Consider the following 18152-nt stretch of genomic DNA (forward strand, 5'->3'; position numbering starts at 1 on the left):
CTGAACAGGATGCTTTCTACAGTTCATCTGTAGACCATGCTAAGAGATTTTGGAGACATGATGAACGTCCTTAAACCCCTGTCCCATTTAGGAGACCTAAACAGCAACCTCTGGTGACCTTGCCCGCCACCCAAAAAAAAATCAAGGTCGAGTTGACCTGCAACCTCCTACCACCTCCCACGCATATGTTGAAAACCTTCCTCGACTATGAAGAAAACCGGCTTCGACTAGACCGGCGACTAAAAAAATATAGATTTTTAAAACGCCCACCTATTTTAGGTCGGTTTTAATCATGATGAAAAAATAGCAGAAACCTAGATGAAGCCTCGACCACGCGGAAACCACTTTCGACCATTAGGGAGAGTGACCCAAAACCTCTGGTGACCTTATGGAAACCTTGGGTGGCGGGAAAGGTCACCAGAGGTTGCTGTTTAGGTCTAAGTGGGACAGGGGCTTAAGTCTTTTCTGGAAATAGAAGCAGTGGTGTGTTTTCTTGGCCGTAGCTCCAGTGTGTTCGGTTCAGTACAAGTTGTTGGTCTTATTTATGCCTAGGAACTTGAAGATTTTGACCATCACCATGTTATCACCATTAGTACTGCTTGGAGCATGTACTTTGATTCCTGAAGTCGATAACTGGGTCTTTCATCTTGCTGACACTGAGACAGAGATTATCATCTTGACACCATGTTACTAAGCTCTCTATCTCCTTCCTGTACCACTTTCCATCATCATTCGAGATGGAGTCATCTGCAAACTTGTAAATGGAGTTAGAACCGAATTTGGTCGCTGTCGTGAATGTATAAGGAGTACAGTAAGGGGCTAAGAATACATTCTTGTGGGGCACCAGGGTTGAGAGTGATCTCAAATATGTGCTAAAGTTACAAATAACACCAAGTCTGAAATTATCAAGCATATTGTAAGCAAATGATAGACAATAGGTGCAGGAGTAGGCCATTCGGCCCATCGAGCCAGTACCGCCATTCAATATGATCACGGCTAATCATCCACAATCAGTTCCCCGTTCCTGCCTTCTCGCCATATCCCCTGACTCCGCTATCCTTAAGAGCTCCATCTTATTCTCTCTTGAAAGCATCCAGAGAATTGGCCTCCACTGCCTTCTGAGGCAGAGAATTCCACAGATTCACAACTCTCTGGGTGAAAAAGTATTTCCTCATCTCCGTTCCAAATGGCCTACCCCTAATTGTTGACACCTTCACGTTGGCGAGTGTAACCATGAATTGTATGCATTAGGTGGAGTTAAAGACACAGACTGGTGAGCTCAAAGTGGACTTGTTTGAACTTTGCCACATTGCTGGTCCTTTGTAGTATGAATATCCGCAGATAAACACTTTTGGCCATAGACCCACCAGGCGCTTTCCTCGACAACACATTGCCGCAGCCAGGTTTCAATATTTAATTCAACACTTTCACCACACTCCCATTCTCTCTCTCGTGGGAGTGCTGACTTGTAGGGTGAGCACAACTGGGCAACCAGGGAAGGGGAGGATGCTGGCTGGGGCAATCACTGGGGGTTGCCTGTCAGCTTGTGGTGTCCGATGGGATCTGACCTGGTTCTGCTCATGCCTTCCCTTTCCACCGGACTCGTGGCCTGATGGAGATTCCGGCCTTGCCAAAGTCTCCAGCTTCCTCTCTATCTCCCATTCCCACTGCTCGCATCCTCCCTGCATTCTGTGTGCTTTGATTTTCCAGTTTTACTCATCCCATCTCCTATCACATGCACAGCCAATGTTTGGATTTCTTTATGAACCCCCTCCATCTTTGCCTCGACCTGCACATCACAATGGGCTCGTACAAGTCATTGTCTCGTTCCATTGAAGGAAAATGTCTTGAAACATTGATTATCCTCCACATCTCTCCTGGACAGTGGGAGAATCTAGAACCAGAGGCCATAGCCTTAGCATTAAAGGAAGTTCTTATAGGAAGGAGATGAGGAGAAATGTATTTAGTCAGAGGGTGGTGAATCTGTGGAATTCTTTGTCACAGAAGGCTGCAGTGGCATAGTCAGTGGATATTTTTAAGGCAGAGATAGATAGATTCTTGATTAGTACAGGTGTATGAGATGGAGAGAAGGCAGGAGAATAGGGTTAGGAGGGAGAGATAGATCAGCCATGATTGAATGGCGGAGTAGACTTGATAGGCTGAATTCTATTCCTTATGACCTTATAACATGTATCAATGTTTGCTTCTCGCATTTTAATTGCTTCCCTCTAGTATTTTTGTGCATCACTCAGGCACTCCCTGGAGTGAGTGAATTGGTTAGATGACGTGGATTGGGGCTGGAATTGTTGTTGTAGGCCTTTAACATTAGTTAAGTCGAAGATTCCTTACCTTTTAATGATAAACTGAATGTTCTCACTCGCTTCCAAAATCTTCTGGAGTTTTGAAAGTCCAAACCAATTGGGGGTTCGGAGTGGGATACCGTCTGGCATCCCGTCCACAAACAGGTCTTGGGGATGGGAGCGGAATTTCAAATAGGGAACTTTGACTGGGTCGGAGAATCCCATTGCTTCACCTGAAACAGATAACAGTTTGAGGAGAAAGGTAACAATAAATGCTGAGAGATCTGAGGAAACACTAGCGTGTGTCGCGGGTGGGGCTCACAGGGTTTATGTTGTTCATGAGGGTTTCTTTATCAGGAACATGTTGAATACACTCAAAGGTCTTTATCTATCTGTTATTGGCTGCGTGTTCCATATTAGGAGTATTCCATCTGAGTTTAGAAGAATGAGGGGGGGACCTCATTGAAAAATACAGAATAGTAAAAGGCTTGGATAGAGTGGATGTGGAGGGATGTTTCCTCTAGTGGGTGAGTCTAGGACTAAAGGTCATAGCTTCAGAATTAAAGGACGTTCTTTTAGGAAGGAGATGAGGAGAAATTTCTTTAGTCAGAGGGTGGTGAATCTGTGGAATTCTTTGCCACAGAAGGCTGTGGAGGCCGTCAGTGGATATTTTTAAGGCAGAGATAGATAGATTCTTGGTTAGTGCAGGTGTCAATGGTTATGGGGAGAAGGCAGGAGAATGGGGAGAGATAGGAGGGAGAGATAGATCAGCCATGTTTGAATGACGGAGGTGACTTGGTGGGCCCAATGCCTAATTCTACTCTTATTCCTTATGACCTCATTCCGCTTGGGTAGCTTATAACCCAGTGGTATGAACATTGAATTTAGGTTGGAAAGTAGAAGGCTTCTCATTATTTAACACTCCCCAATAATCACCCTGCTACATCCCACCCTCCTGCAGCCAGCAAGAAACAACTTAGAATGGTGTTGTACCTCTAATGGAAAGAAAATGTTTCACAATTCTCTAAAAGCCATCATCAAACAAAATAAATGACCCCATTCGACACAGGGCCACGGCAAGTGACAGGAAACCATGGAGGGATTTGAAAATGAGCACAAGGAGTGAAAGACTTGGCACAGTCAATTCAGGGTAGTAGATATTTGATAGAGCACAAGTTTATACAGGGATGTGGGATGCTTGGAGGCAACCAAGATGGACTGATATAATTGTTTCGAGATTTCATGACATGGTTCCACCAACCAGTGATTTGTGACATAGTCGTATAAAGGCGATGGTGGTCGAAAGGGGTGCATTGTATAATGAAGTAGACTTGTGGACCAAATCCTGGGATGAGAAATATGACCATGTGTCTTGTGCTGGGAACCAGAAACAACTTCAGTCTGCCCTATAGTTGTAGGAGGTTTCAGCCCTACCCTACACTGGATGTTGGCTGAAGAGCCAGTCAAACAACAGGACAGTTGTGGGATGCAGGGCTGAGAACTCTCCGTGTATTTATGGGTCGATGCTCGGAATTTAAGGCCCCCCCAAAGGATGGAACCACTGGAGACACCAGAGGGAGGAATGGCAAGAGAACCCATAGCAAGTACAGTAAAACTCTCCTAATCCAGCAGGCTTGGGACTTTGGTGGTGCAGACTGGCCAATTATCTGGACTGTTGTATGTAATTCTCATTAATACCGTGACACATTTTTAATTCATTTTTATTCAGTTACACATTACTATAATATGTTTTCCAGTGGGCCCTGGTGAACGAAAAGGGATTGGAAGAACAGAGGCGTTGATGAGTTTCAAAGACATGGCGTATCAGTAGAGCTACGATGGCGTAGTGGTAGACCTTCCACCTTACAGCGCCAGAGACCCGGGTTTGATCCTGACTACAGGTGCTTGTCTGTACGTAGTTTTTATGTCCTCCCCATGACCTGCTTGGATTTTTCTCCGAGATGTTCGGTTTCTCCCACACTCCAAAGACATACAGATTTGTAGGTTAATTGGCTTGGTGTAAATGCCAATATTGTAGTTAGTGTGTGTAGGGTAGTGTTAATATGCAGGGATCACTGTTCGGCGTGGACTCAGTGGGGGTAAGGGCCCGTTTCCACACTGTTTCTAAACTAAAATTAAACTAAAGTGCAGGAACACGAGCTCCAGTAAATTTTGAGAGATTTATCAGTGGTTGGATAGTGGAATTTCAGCGTTTTACTGCAGTTCTCTGGCTAACATTTGATAAGTAAGAACAGAAACAACATGGAGGTTGACATGATTATTGATTCAAAGGCTGCCAACAACTCAAGCAGGGAGAGATAATAAACCTCAGTCTAGGATATAGTCATTTGTGAGTCTGGTAAAGATCATTTTAGTGTTGTTGCAGACATGGGCGGAAATTCCGGGGGGGACAGAGGATATGCGTCCCTCCCATTTTTTGAGAGGTGGGGGACAATCCCCCCATCATTTGTAATCCGGATTTTGAAATTCGGTGAAGAAAATCTATTAAAACTCTGCTTTCCACGAGACAGTGGGGTGTCACTGTTAAACGCTTGTTAAATGTCTCTATTAACATCGTATTAACACAATGTGTCACCAATTGTATTTTGACCTTCAAGTATTATTGAAGGTATTCATGGAGAATTACTGAAAGCCGTCTGATGTGGGTACAATTACCATTTGAACTAATTGGATGTATTGGTGGATGGGAAAGATTTAAACGGGTATCGGATTTAAATGGGTCAGGCCATTGAGGGCTCCAGTCGAACAGGTTTCCTGGCTGGCTTGCAGGTAAGTCCCTCATTCATGGCCACTCACATTATTTAGTATTTTTTCCCCATCTCTCTCTCCCCACTCCAAGGTTGGTTCTTCTGTTTGCCTTTATTTGCTTCAGTTTTATTTGTTTAAGTGTTATTTATCATATTGTAGCTTTTGAAAGATTCAAGTGGGTATCAGACGCTTTCTAAGGGCTGAATCAGCCCGTTCACATGGTCTTTCATCGCCTGGCGCGGCTTAAAATCAAACTGCTGCATCAAGGCAATGGATGCTCCCAATGTTGAAGACCCCACCGGCCAATTTTAAGCCACGCCGGGCGATGAAAGGTGCCTCAAATGGGCCGATTCAAGCCCCACATTCGGGGCGAATGAAGCTGCTGTTGCTGGGGTTCGGAGTTGATCACCAACCAGGTCAGCTCCCAATGTTACCGTCCACATGGCCCACGGCCAAAGCCTCCAAAGCCTCTCGCGTGGCCACCAAGAAATTGTGCCCTCCCCCTAAATTGTGTCCCTCCTATGTTTTGATAGTGATTTCCGCTCCTGGTTGCAGGGTTAGAAACCAGATTACAGGTTTCATACGTACTGTAGAACAGAGCAGAAAATAGATCTGTAGGTTGATGACACGTTCACAGACCTTGGATAAATAAAGGAGGTTGAAGACATTGTGGGAAGTTGCAGAACACGGAACAAACGTCTCTCTCTCTCTCTGGTGTCCTCCCCTCCCGCCACATGAATTCCAATCACAACTCGATTTAGTGTCAAACGAGCACCATCTCATTACTGCATTTCATTACAGTGATGAAATTATCTTCGAGGAACATTCAGAATGCTTCTTTACAGATCCACCAGCTCGTGACATCAAAATGTTTCATTGCAACATCAGTATCTTTACGCCCAGTGACTTAATAGAAGGTTACAATTATGTCCTCATATTTCATTCCTGTGGTATTGATATTACCAGTCAACTTGATTTCAGATTTCAGTCGAACAGAAGCACAATGAGACAGGTTGGGGCGAGATGGTTGTTGCCATGCGATGTGTGATAGTGGGGTCTCAAACTTCCAAAACAGGTCTGTCTGTGTGACGAATATATTCTAGCCAATTAACAATTATTAACTCACCGTATTTTCTGTTGAAGAGGTTCTCCACCTGTTTTCTCAGTCGTACAACGTTTTGATTCCAATCGTCTAGGAGGAAACCGTACCAGAAATTGAATCATGTTATGATTGATAGGACAATATAGAAAGATCCCTACTGTATTACCCCTCGGTCAATATCAAGGATCCCAATGAATTATTTTGAAAATGAAAAGAGCTTCCAATTAACCAAACAGATATTTCAACTCAAACAACATCAATAATCAGTAGATAGACACAAAAATCTGGAGTAACTCAGCGTGAAAGGCAGCATCTCTGGAGAGAAGGAATGGGTGACGTTTCGGGTCGAGACCCTTCTTCAGACTGGTTAGGGATAAGGGAAACGAGAGATATAGGCGATTATGTAGAGGGACAAGGAACAATGAATGAAAGATATGCAAACAAGTAACAATGATAAAGGAAACAGGCCATTGTTAGCTGTTTGTTGGGTGAGAATGAGAAGCTGGTGCGACTTAGGTGGGGAAGGGTCAGAGAGAGAGAGAGGGAATGCCGGGGCTATCTGCAGTTAGAGAAATCCATATTCCATACCACTGGGCTGTAAGCTGCCCAAGTGATAAACAATGAACAGTGCCTCATTAGTGTTTGTGGATCTTGCTATAAATATATTTCAAGCTCATGACTTAGAATGCATTAGCTTTAAACACTTTGGTCGTTTTGAGATCATGAAAGACACAATATTTAAAAAAACCAAATATCTTTTTCTTTCAAGAACATGGAAGAGTACACCACAGGAACGGTACCCTGCCCACAATACACGTGCCAAACATGATACCAAGTTAAACTAATCCTTTCTGCGTGCACATGCTCCATATCCCTCCATTCCCTGCTTTTTGTCCTCAATGCCAGTTTCCCCCCATTTTTCGTCCCAAAACATCACCTATTCCTTTTCTCCAGAGATGCTGCCTGAACCGCTGAGTTACTCCTGCATTTTGTGTCCACCCCAGCAAATCCACTCTATCTACATGTTGCCACTTTCAGGGAACTATGTACATGGACCCCAAGATCCTTCTGTACATCAATGCTGTTAAGAGTCTTGACATCAATAGTAAATTTTCCCCTTACATTTCACTTCTCAAAGTGCAACACCTCATTGTTGCTCAGATTAAACTTCATCTGCTATTTCTCCGCCTGTATATGTAACTGATTTATATTATTTGATAGCTTTTTCTCACATGTCGGCAACTCTACCAATTTTGGTGTCATCTGTAAACTCAATAACCAACCCATCTACACTTACATCCAAATTGTTTATTTATCTCAAACAACATCACTGGGCCCAGACCTCCACTTTGAACATCCTTCCTCCACACCTATTAGATCTTCTTTCTGATGTTGCTCATTTAATACTTTTGATAGATTCCATCCCCTAATCCCTATCAACAATCCTTCCTCGCATCTATCAGCTGATCCCTTCCCACAATCGGGGTCAGTGGAATAATCCCCCACAGAAAAGTTGACCCACAACACTTTCACTTCATTACTGACATCACTTGGTATATTCGATTCCCCAAAACCTTCCAATACTCTCTTGTCCCAAAGTCTTTCAATAGGTTAGTCATCCAATGCTTTTATTATGCTTAGGATGGAACTGCAGATGCTAGTTTACACCAAAGATAGACACAAAATGCTGTAGTAACTCAGATGAACAGGCAGCATCTCTGGATAGAAGGAATGGGTGATGCTTTCTGTCGAGTCTGAAGAAGGGTCTCGACCCGAAATGTCACCCATTCCTTCTCTCCGGAGATGCTGCCTGTTCCGCTGAGTTACTCCAGCATTTTGTGTCTATATTTTATTATACGCTCTGTGCCGAACTTTCCAAATAGAAACACATGGTTACTATTCTTGTGCAATTATTTTTGTATCATTGATGATAAACCACTGACCTTCCACCACCATATGTTGTTCGTTGTGGTTAGAAACATTGTCTTGCATGGCATCTAGGGAGGAGGGAATTGAATACACTATTTTACTTAGTTTGTAGTAGTTTGCTGCATATATTAAGACCATTCTATAGCAAAGCAGTAACCATTCACACTGACATGATCTATGTCATGTACAAGTGCACAGGACTCACACATGGAATGTGGTAGCAGTGGGGTGATGTGTGTGGGGAACTGATATCTACTCACTCAGACTTCCTCTTTGGCTTCCTGTTTCTCCGAAAAAGCACAACTGCCTGATATGTCCAGCGATAAAACAAGCCAGTGGCCAAATATATTTCTACCCCACTTTGCAGCACCTCGCAGAGTGCTCATTCACTGTAGTGCTCTTTGCTGTTCTGGCTACATACAGAGCACATGGGTCATAGGTTTCCCCATCTCTACTTTTAAAGAGACAACTGCATGGGCTGTGCAGTCTGTGCTGGGAAACTGGTGTGAACACCAGTCTTCCCCACTGTTATACATGGCTGAGCCAGGAGAGTGGTGCAAACCCAATCCTCTGCCGAGGCTCCCGTAGCATTGAAACACCACTCGTCTCAGTGTGCGGAAGCTGCCTGGGGGGGCGGGGTTGGGGTGGGCAGAGGGGGATAGCGCTCGTGGGTGCGGCCTGTATACACGGTGAGCGTGGACCACTGCTGGGAACGGCAGCATCCGCTCCCTGTGTGGACACTATGGTCTCCCCATCACCTCCTGCTTCATATGATGGAAGCTGGTGTGTTATCTCCCTCAGTCAGCGTGTGTGGGGGGTGGGAGATTGCAACCTTCACGTGGTCCGCCCTGTTTCGACGATCAAATAAGATCAAATAGAACAAGTTGTCCAACAACTTTAGGCTGTGCACGCCATACGCAAGAAGAAGAAGAAGCATGTGTGGGTTTCCACAGCCTGGAGACCTCACTGTGGTGTCAAGCCCATAGGTGCCAAGGCTGGTCACCAGTAACCAGGAAGGAACAGAATTGGATTGGGGTTGCAGATCATAAATTATGAAGAATTCTGCTGCATATTTATTTTAAAAAGGCTGGGTACCAGAGGGTGATTCCGCCAGGAGGTCAGGCTCATCGCAGCTTGATCTATCAGATAGGTTCTCACTGAGATCATCCAAAGATGTATTTGGATCTGTCAGAAGGAGAAAATGGGTTACTTAGTGAATAATAAATACCCTTCCCGAAGAGTGAGCTAAATGTTTGAACAATCTTTCACCTTTGGTAAGACACAAGAACAGAAACGACCAACCCGAGCAATGTTCGCTCCTGGTACTTCATACAGTACAGTAAACGGTCCTGGGCACAAACTAAGTTTCACATCCACTCAGTGGCTGTTCCACTAGCCCTGATCCAGGGGACACTGGCAAACACTCGGCCACCTTCTAACGCTTTCTCAGCCGACAGGCAAAGAAGTTCAACATTTCAGCAAAGTTGGACCCAATCCACATTCACAGGTTATTTTGGAGTAGAATTAGGCCATTCAGCCCATCGAGTCTACTCCACCATTTAATCATGGCTGATCTCTGTCACCTAGTCTCATTTTCCTGCCTTCTCCTACAACTCTTGACACCCATTCTAATCAAGAACTTGTCTATCACTGCCTTAAAAATATCCACTGACTTGGCCTCCACAATCCTCAGTGGCAATGAGTTCCACAGATTAACTACCCTCTGACTAAAGAGGTCCCTCCTCACCTCCTTTTTAAAAGAGTGCCCAATGCTGTTATTTCCCCACTATCACAAGGCACTACCTCTTGTGTTTCTGGATACACATGGAGATTTGTCTTTAGTGCCAGCAGCCCTTATGTCTATGCTCTGTCACTTCCAGTGGCCTCCCTAGTTCCAGTAGCTTCTGTGCGCGGAGGTAGTCATAGACGGTTTCCTGAGCTAATCAATCATGGTACTTTAAGGTGCTTTCCAAGGGTGATGAAGGCGAGTTTGCAGAATGGTTTCAAACAACTAGTCGAAAGTCTTTTCTACAATCAATTCTGATTGACTGCTCCATGCACCCAAAACTTTCCTGAAAGAAGATAAATCTTGTTCAACTTAAACTGGAATCTCGGTTGACTGCTGGAAATAGACAGGGCTGCTTGATCTCCCACTTTTTTTCAGAACCAACAATCTTTCACAGGAGAGCTTTCCCTCTTTGCACTTGGACCTCTGGTGACAGTCATGGCTCGGTTAAGGGCCGTCCCACCAGCGTGCGACTGCATGCGTCTAGCGCGAACTAACGTGGTCGCTTGAGCCGTACGGCCTCGTGGGGCCGGTCCCACTTCGATCGCCGGAGGCGTATGGAGCTGTGCGGGGTGGGTCCCGACATCGCGCGGGGCTCTGAAAAACTGACACTGTTCAAAACTTCCGCGCGACAACGGCCTGTCGGCCCGCAGCCGCTTTGAGGCCGTATGCAGCGTCTTGACGTCGTAAGCAGCGTCTTGACGCCGTATGCCTAGCGCGTGGCATTGCACGATGACGTCACCGCCCGGCGTGCCGTTACATGATGACGTAACTGCCCAACGCCGTTCGACGTCCAAATTCAGTCGGCCCGCCTCTTGCCCAGCTGGTTGGCGAGTATGATGTCGGGACCAGCCCCGCACAACTCCAGACGGCTCCGCGGTTGGAAGTGGGACCAGCCCCGCGAGGCCGTATGCCTCAAGCCACCACGTTTGGTCGCGCTAGACGCATACAATCGCACGCTGGTGGGACAGGCCCTTTAGTGTATCACAGGTCACGCACTGAAATTCCAGTCCAGTCACCCTAGCATAAAAACCTAGGCTAACACTGCCGATGATGGAGCACCACCAAGATGGAACTCGTGGGACAACTTTGAAGAAAAGCAACAGAATTATCCTTCATGTCTTGGTCAAAAGTTAACCTCCAATCAGCACCAGAAGAATAGATTATCTGGCCATTATCTCTTCAGTTTGTGGGATCTTGCTGTGTGTAAATCGGTTGCCATGTTTCCGACATTGAGCGGCGTTATGATGCAGATGGTAGAGCCGCTGCCTCGCAGCACCAGAGAACCGGGTTCAATCGTGACCTCGGGTGTTGTCAGTGTGGAGTTTGCACGTTCTCCCTGTGATCATGTGGGTTTGTGATTAATTGGCCTCAGTAAATTGTCCTTTCCCTTTTTCTCACGTGCTTTTCTAACCCGCCGTTAACACGTCTGCCATTAATTCATCCACCACATCACTCAAGAGAAATGATGCCAACATTTTCAGACACTTTCCATCACCTTGACATCGTGTACAACATCTGGGCATGACATTCTAAATGCAACTGTAATTAGCTGATCCTTAACTTTCCACTTTTCCACATTTGGGGGGTGCGTTTGGCTTGTCCATTTCGGAGCACCTTTGGACTTTTGTGGGTCTCTCACTAGTCAATGGATTTGAGAGTAGGGGAGAGAGAAGGGAGGACAAGAAACAAGACTAGACAAGGTGCTGATGGCAATCGTTAAAGGCGCTAGGTACAGAAACTACTATGTTTAATGAGAGCACTGTTGAAGTTAGAATGTGCTCCGTCGTTTTACATAATGATCTCAAAAATTATTCTGGTGCAAGTACAAAAATCAGTTTTGTTAATTCACCATCTGCAAACTACACATTAATTCATATCCAATGAACCCAACATTTTTTTTTTACCTTGAACAGTAATTTGAATAATTTCTGGATCCTCTGGCTCAGTTTTCACCTTTTTCGAAATCGACAGATCAAGGGAAGTGCCTGCAAACGTAGAGAGAGAAATGGACAGAGGGAGAAGTCTTTTGAGATGAATTGGCACTCTACACAGTCTCTGTGGCTTGGTCTCACAGACTGGGAACAGGCTTCATGTTAAAGAGCCAGACCATTGGGCAGTACACAACACTATCCTCTACCGTGAGGTATCACAGGGTTAGACGTCCCTCTCATTGTTTGACCCCAGCTGCCTGGGAGGGAGACAATAAACCAAGAGGGGGAGAAGAAGGAGTTTGAGGATTTAATAGCCTACTTCTTAAATGTCTGCTATTTACCCGGAGTCGCAATGGATTATCATTGTGGACCCTTTAAATATAATCTGGAATGTCATTTCTCTGAGTCACAGAAACAGGCCCTTCGGCCCAACTAGCCTATCATAAAAAATGTCAGTGACGTTACTGTATCCGATTCTCTCTGTTCACTGTTAACAAAGAGGATAATGCACCTGAAGTTACAAGTTAGCCATTTGCAGAAATACATACCAACTGTAACAGTGGCTGAAATCACTAGAAGCATTATTTATTAAGAGAGCTTAAAACAATTTTAAAAAAAGTGTTTGCACAATCTTCTGTTTAAATAGATTTAATGAAATAGGGTTTGGTGAGTGTTCTCTTCAACTGCTTACACAAGGACACCCCCAGGTAACGTTGAGCAAGGGAATTATCTGTGGGGAAACTGGGAGAATTTTGTTGGATGTAAGCCTAGCATTACAAGGTGCAGGACAGAATGCCACAGGAGATCCTTCTTCCCTGTGGCTATCAAACTTTACAACTCCTCCCCCTTCTGTCGTGGGGTAGACTGAGACTGACTCCCCTCCCACCCCCCTTCAAAGTAACTCAAAGTAATTCAGAAATCAATCAGTGCCTCACCTGTTTCGCTTTCTTTCATCATCATAGACCTGATAAGAGAAGAGCACATTTCAAAATGTAGTATTTTAAAGTGTCAAGTAGAACAAAGATTTAAGTCTACTTCTTATTTCCTCTTCACGGACCTAATGGTATTTTTTCCCCACCATTTTTGTAATAATTCTTGCAAAGTATTTTACATTTCCTCATGTGCTTCTGCCATTTACAGTATCTGAACTAGGCCAGGGCACTAACCCAGAGAGTAATCTGATTAGGACCATGCATAAATTGAGCACTATCTTTGAAATGTTAGTAATACTTTTGCTTTGTTATTGGCTTGCTGCACTGCAAGTTACTTCTAATGGTTTATTCATGTGTTAATTATAATTAGGTGGAAGACATCGACTGGAAACTCTGACCTTTCCTTTTGCAATGGACCTGGCTCCAGAAGAGAACAAGCTGTCCTCGAAGCCCAAGATATGGAATGGATCTGCCTGCACAAAGGCTGATGATTTCAGTTTCCTGTTCAGTTATTGTAATTGCCCAGATTGGACTGCTTGCACAATTTTATAAAGAACCTTGTAAAGATTTCAAATACAGGGAACCCAACTTGATCTTGAAGGAGAGATATCATAAGATTAGTTTATAACCCAGAAGTTTGGTGAATTTTAAGGAATGGGAGGTTCATCGCAATAATTTAAATGATTTATAAGATCCTGATGAAGGTTGGAACAGATTTTAAAAGATAGCTTTGCATTTCGCTCTGGTGACAGCAATGCATCACTCTAAGACAAGCTCAATGCTTTCTATGTGTAGGAAGGAACTGCAGATGCTGGTTTAAACCGAAGATAGACACAAAACACTGGAGTAACTCAGCGGGACAGGCAGCATCTCTGGAGATAAGGAATGGGTGACGTTTCGGACTGAATTCTGAAGAAGGGTCTTGACTTGAAGCATCACCCTTTCCTTCTCTCCAAATATGCTGCCTGTCCCGTGGAGTTACTCCAGCTTTTTGTGTCTATCTTCAATGCTTTCTATGCTTGCTTTGAAATGTAGCACTGGTGACAGCTATATAACATATAAATGCAAACCTTTCCTTTTAATTGTTGCTGACATTAATGGCTGATGAAGCTATTTCCTACCGGCAGATGTGGTTATTGGAGTTCATGTCTAATGCCATGGATCTTTGGGAATCTTCATCCAAAGGGGAGTGGCCATCCTGCTTGGAACCTTCCCGTATGTATTTTGTCCCTACGACAAAAATAAGGGTTATTCACATTGGCTTCCTTCCTAAGAGGTGCTTGAAATTGAGGCTGACAATTGCTCAAGAGAATCAAAAAATGTAAACAGGAGTGCAGGGTGATAACTGGAAGCAAGCAAAATGAACATTAAAAAGGTACATTTATTTCTCTCTCACTCTCTCTGACACATAATCCCACCTCCTTCCCAATGGACCGGAGAGCTGCAAATGTTTTACTTAGCCACATATTCCCCATCAGAATGCCTCTCTCGTTATAAATCTGGTAAAATGCTGAGGGGTATTTCGGTTACTTTGCAAACTGTAGTGAAAGCCCACGGATGAAACACAGCTTTTTGTCCTCAGTGTCTACCTGCGACCGCTACCTCAATCACTGTGCAGGGAATTATTACGCAAGCCCACAATAGAGTCCAAATCTTTGATCTTCATCTGAAGAATCAACATTTACACGTGTGGGCTGTTTGGATCTGCTTGTTATAATCCTTTCTAAAAAAATAAGTCATACAAGAGAGTTCTGCTTGTCTTATAATCGCATGAACCTGTGCATTGTCAGAAACAGGAGGGCGGAGATTTAATGGAATTCAATTTTTTATCTATTAGTTTCTGTATTTAAAGTCACTTGTTTGGGATTCTTCTACAAATTAAAGACCCCTTCTTTATTTTAACACAACTTTAAATTTTATAAAGAAGACGAATGAAGTCTCCTTCGTGGAGATTGTACCCTCTTGCTTCTGCAATACCCCCTAATCTTTGTTCTAATAAGGTAAACAGACACTGTTTATAAACTAATAAGATAAACAGAGATTGTCAACTTTTCATTCTAGCCTTATTAGCTTCTTTTCTGGCCTTGTTAACCTTTATTGCTATTTTTGAAAGATTTATGCATTTGCATGCTATTAAAACTACAATGTTCCAGGTAGCTTGCTGCCACATTTTCCTTCCGAAATCCGCCTGTACATGAAATGAGAGTGAAATTCAAGTACAAATTGCATTTTTATTATATCTTGTTGTTTGTTGCAGTTCCTCTAGACAGAACCACACTGCTACAGACTCAAGCATGCAAGCACCTTGGCTGTTCAGCCACATAGGATGTACAAGGGTCGGTTCTGCAGTAGGCCACAAGTCAAGAACGTGTTTGGGTTTTGGAGACGTCTGACCTTCAAAAGAACTGTATTGCCATTTAGCTTAACCAAAAGGTCACTTGACTGCTTAACTTCAAGAACACACCTGCAATTATTTAGCAGAAACTTAACTGGCAACATTAACTCTAACATGGTAGTCTCATCAAATTTAGCGAGCTATAGTGACTGCTGAGAGAGGGATTAATGCATTGCTACGGGGACTCACTGACCGAGTGGATTTAAACACCACGTTTCGGGATCTGAACGGACTCCTCAGTCCCCACCAGGTTCTGCCGGCTTTTAGTTGTAGGTGACAATGTTGTTCATTATAATTCATTATAACTCTCCAGCTTACCTGTCAGAACTCGTTCATCAAACATCCTGCACGTAAATGGAAACAAAAGACAAAGTGAGTTTGTGTGAAAGATGCAAGCATTTCAACCACACAAATCTTCAGCTGCAGTGAATAAAACAGTACTGATGTCTGCTGATAACTCATCAGCCACAAAACACAAGGTGGAAAGGAGAGGGCGAGGGAGAACTGGCCACTGTCCGAGGCTTTGGTGTCAGCTTCATGGATCCTCAGCTTTCCCCTCCTGCGGTCATCAATCAGCTTGCTAATGTTGAGAACAAGATTTTCTTTCTGGCAATATTCAATCAGATTATCAAACTCCTTTCGTACTCTCACTCACCGTTAACTGTTTTTTTTAGTTTAGTTTAGTTTAGAGATAAAGCGTCCTTCCGGCCCTTCAGCCCATCGAGTCTGTGCCGACCAGCGATCATCCTGTACACTAGCACTATCCTACACAGTAGGGATCATTTACCAAAGGTAATCAACTTACAAACCTGTACGTCTTTGGAGTGTGGGAGGAAACCGGAGCTCCCATAGAAAACCCACACGGTCACAGGGAGAACGTACAAACTCCCTACAGACAGCACCGTTAGTCAGGATCAAACCCGGGTCTCTGGCGCTGTAAGGCACCAACTCCACCCACTGCGCTACCATGTTATTTGTTCAACAACTGTGGGGTTACTACAGATTTAAAGATGGCATTGGAGTTGTGTCTGGCTACTCAGTTGAGGTTGGAAAGAGGGTAGAGCAGGGGACCGAACACACAGAGTTGAGGTGCTCCTGTGCTGATGGTAATCGAGTCAGATGGGTTGTTGCCAATTCGTGCCAATGAGCAAGTCGAGGACCCAATTGCATAGGAATGATCAGAGACCCAGTTCCCCGAGTATAAGAGTGGAGGGAAAGATAGTGTTGAACACTGAGCTGTAATCGATGAACAGCCAGTATTTTTGTTGTCCAAGTAGTCCTGTGCAGAGTGGAGTGGCAGAAAGGTTATATCCGTTGTTGATCTTTGTGGCAGTAGGTGAATTGTTGTGGGCCCAGGACGTTATTAGTGCAGGAGTTGATATGCATCATAACCAACCTCCCATAGCATTTAATCGCAATGGAAGTGGATTGAGACTTGTCACCTTGCTCTTCTTGGGCTCTGGTATTATGGACGTCCTTTTCATGCAGGTGGGGACATCGGACCGCAATAATTTAAGGTTGAAGATGTCTGCACAATCTTCAGTTGGCCCATGCAGGTTATAAGGAGTCACCAGGTACTCCATCAATATCAGGCACTTTTCAAGTTCACCCTCATGAAGATCTTCTGACAATGACCTCCATGACTGAGATCACAGTGACATGGGGGCTGTGAGGGCCCCAAGAAAGTAACTGTGCAATATCCTCCAATGTGCCCTGTTTCTTTATTGGATATGCAACAGTGAAATCTAAAGTCACTTAGAGTAGTCATCTGCTACTATGTTGCTCTCTCATTCCTTCCTAAAATCCATGTTTGGAAAATCATGCTCAAATATTACAATAACTCCCTTCTGCTGCTGTTCTCTGATCTAGCTATGGTTTGATATTTGTCTCATTAACACATAGTAACGCAAGTAGATTAACAAAAAAGTTCTGAACCATTCTTGGTCCATTGTATTGAATCGCTGTGAATTATCCTAGTGTTGACCTCTTACAGGGCATCGCATTCAGGTCAAAGAGAGAAATTCAAAGCAGGTGGGATATGTTTTTGTTATACACAGAGAGTGGTGGGTGTCTGGGCACACTCTCTGGGATGGTGGTGACTTTTAAGAGGCTTTTAAATAGGCACAGAGATAAATTGGGAATGAAAGGATGTGGATCGCCTGCAGGCAGCGAAGATTAGTTTATCTTGGCATCATGTTCGGCACAGACATTGTGTACGGCTGGCACTGCTCTATGTTCTATGATGTGGAAGCACATCAGGGGGAAATGATGATAATGGTCTAACTACCACAGCCTAAATGATAAAAGTGACAAAAAAAATATGATAGTACTTCAAATGTCTTTAGCATGATTTGTATTCTGTGAGAAGCATCGCCTACTGCATGAAAATGAACAGAGGTTAACATTTCAAACATCCACATCCATAACAAACCTTTGTCTATTCAGAGTCCAATGAGCCAAATTGACACATTTGATGGGAACTGTGTGAACTCAGATTAGTTTGTTACCAGCACAAGAAGTTGCACATGAAAAAGGATAAAAGGACCCAGAATTTCATACGACTGAATCCCCATCTTTAGCTGTACCTACTTGGGTACAAAAAGCAGAACTTTGTATTTCAGCAGTGTGACAATTAAAATTAAGCAATGCATCAGGATCTGCTGGTGTGGCATCTCAAGGGCACTTACAGCATAGAATTGGCAGCATTGTGATCTCCAGACAACATGTGACATTGGCTTAAACCTGGCTCCAATGCCATCTGCAACTGAACAGCCTGCAGGCACTCGTTGTATGGAATAATCCAGGAAGGATGGCCATTATCTATTATCATGCTGTTGACATCAATGGTTTGATATCAAACTAAAACAACCTCCATCGGTGGATAGGCCTTCACAACTCTATTCCCAATTCATTTACAATTCTTTCTATACATTTGCTTTTAAATAATAAGTTCATTTTAAATTTTGTTATTAAACAAACAAATGAACCTATTATTGAAAACCAAA

General features: G+C 43.8%; 1 protein-coding gene across 1 annotated transcript in view; it reads right to left on the minus strand.

The window, feature by feature from the left end:
- The window catches only part of LOC116988958 (general transcription factor II-I repeat domain-containing protein 1), a 124068-nt gene that overhangs the window by 44833 nt on the left and 61083 nt on the right, over positions 1-18152 (minus strand). Inside the window, 8 exon segments of the mRNA XM_033046018.1 lie at positions 2350-2533; positions 6196-6261; positions 8115-8168; positions 9196-9285; positions 11794-11874; positions 12756-12784; positions 13874-13982; positions 15466-15491. Of these exon segments, the coding sequence (XP_032901909.1) occupies positions 2350-2533; positions 6196-6261; positions 8115-8168; positions 9196-9285; positions 11794-11874; positions 12756-12784; positions 13874-13982; positions 15466-15491 (639 nt within the window).

The sequence above is a fragment of the Amblyraja radiata genome, chromosome 28 (genome assembly GCF_010909765.2).
Source record: "Amblyraja radiata isolate CabotCenter1 chromosome 28, sAmbRad1.1.pri, whole genome shotgun sequence".
NCBI classification, from domain to species: domain Eukaryota; kingdom Metazoa; phylum Chordata; class Chondrichthyes; order Rajiformes; family Rajidae; genus Amblyraja; species Amblyraja radiata.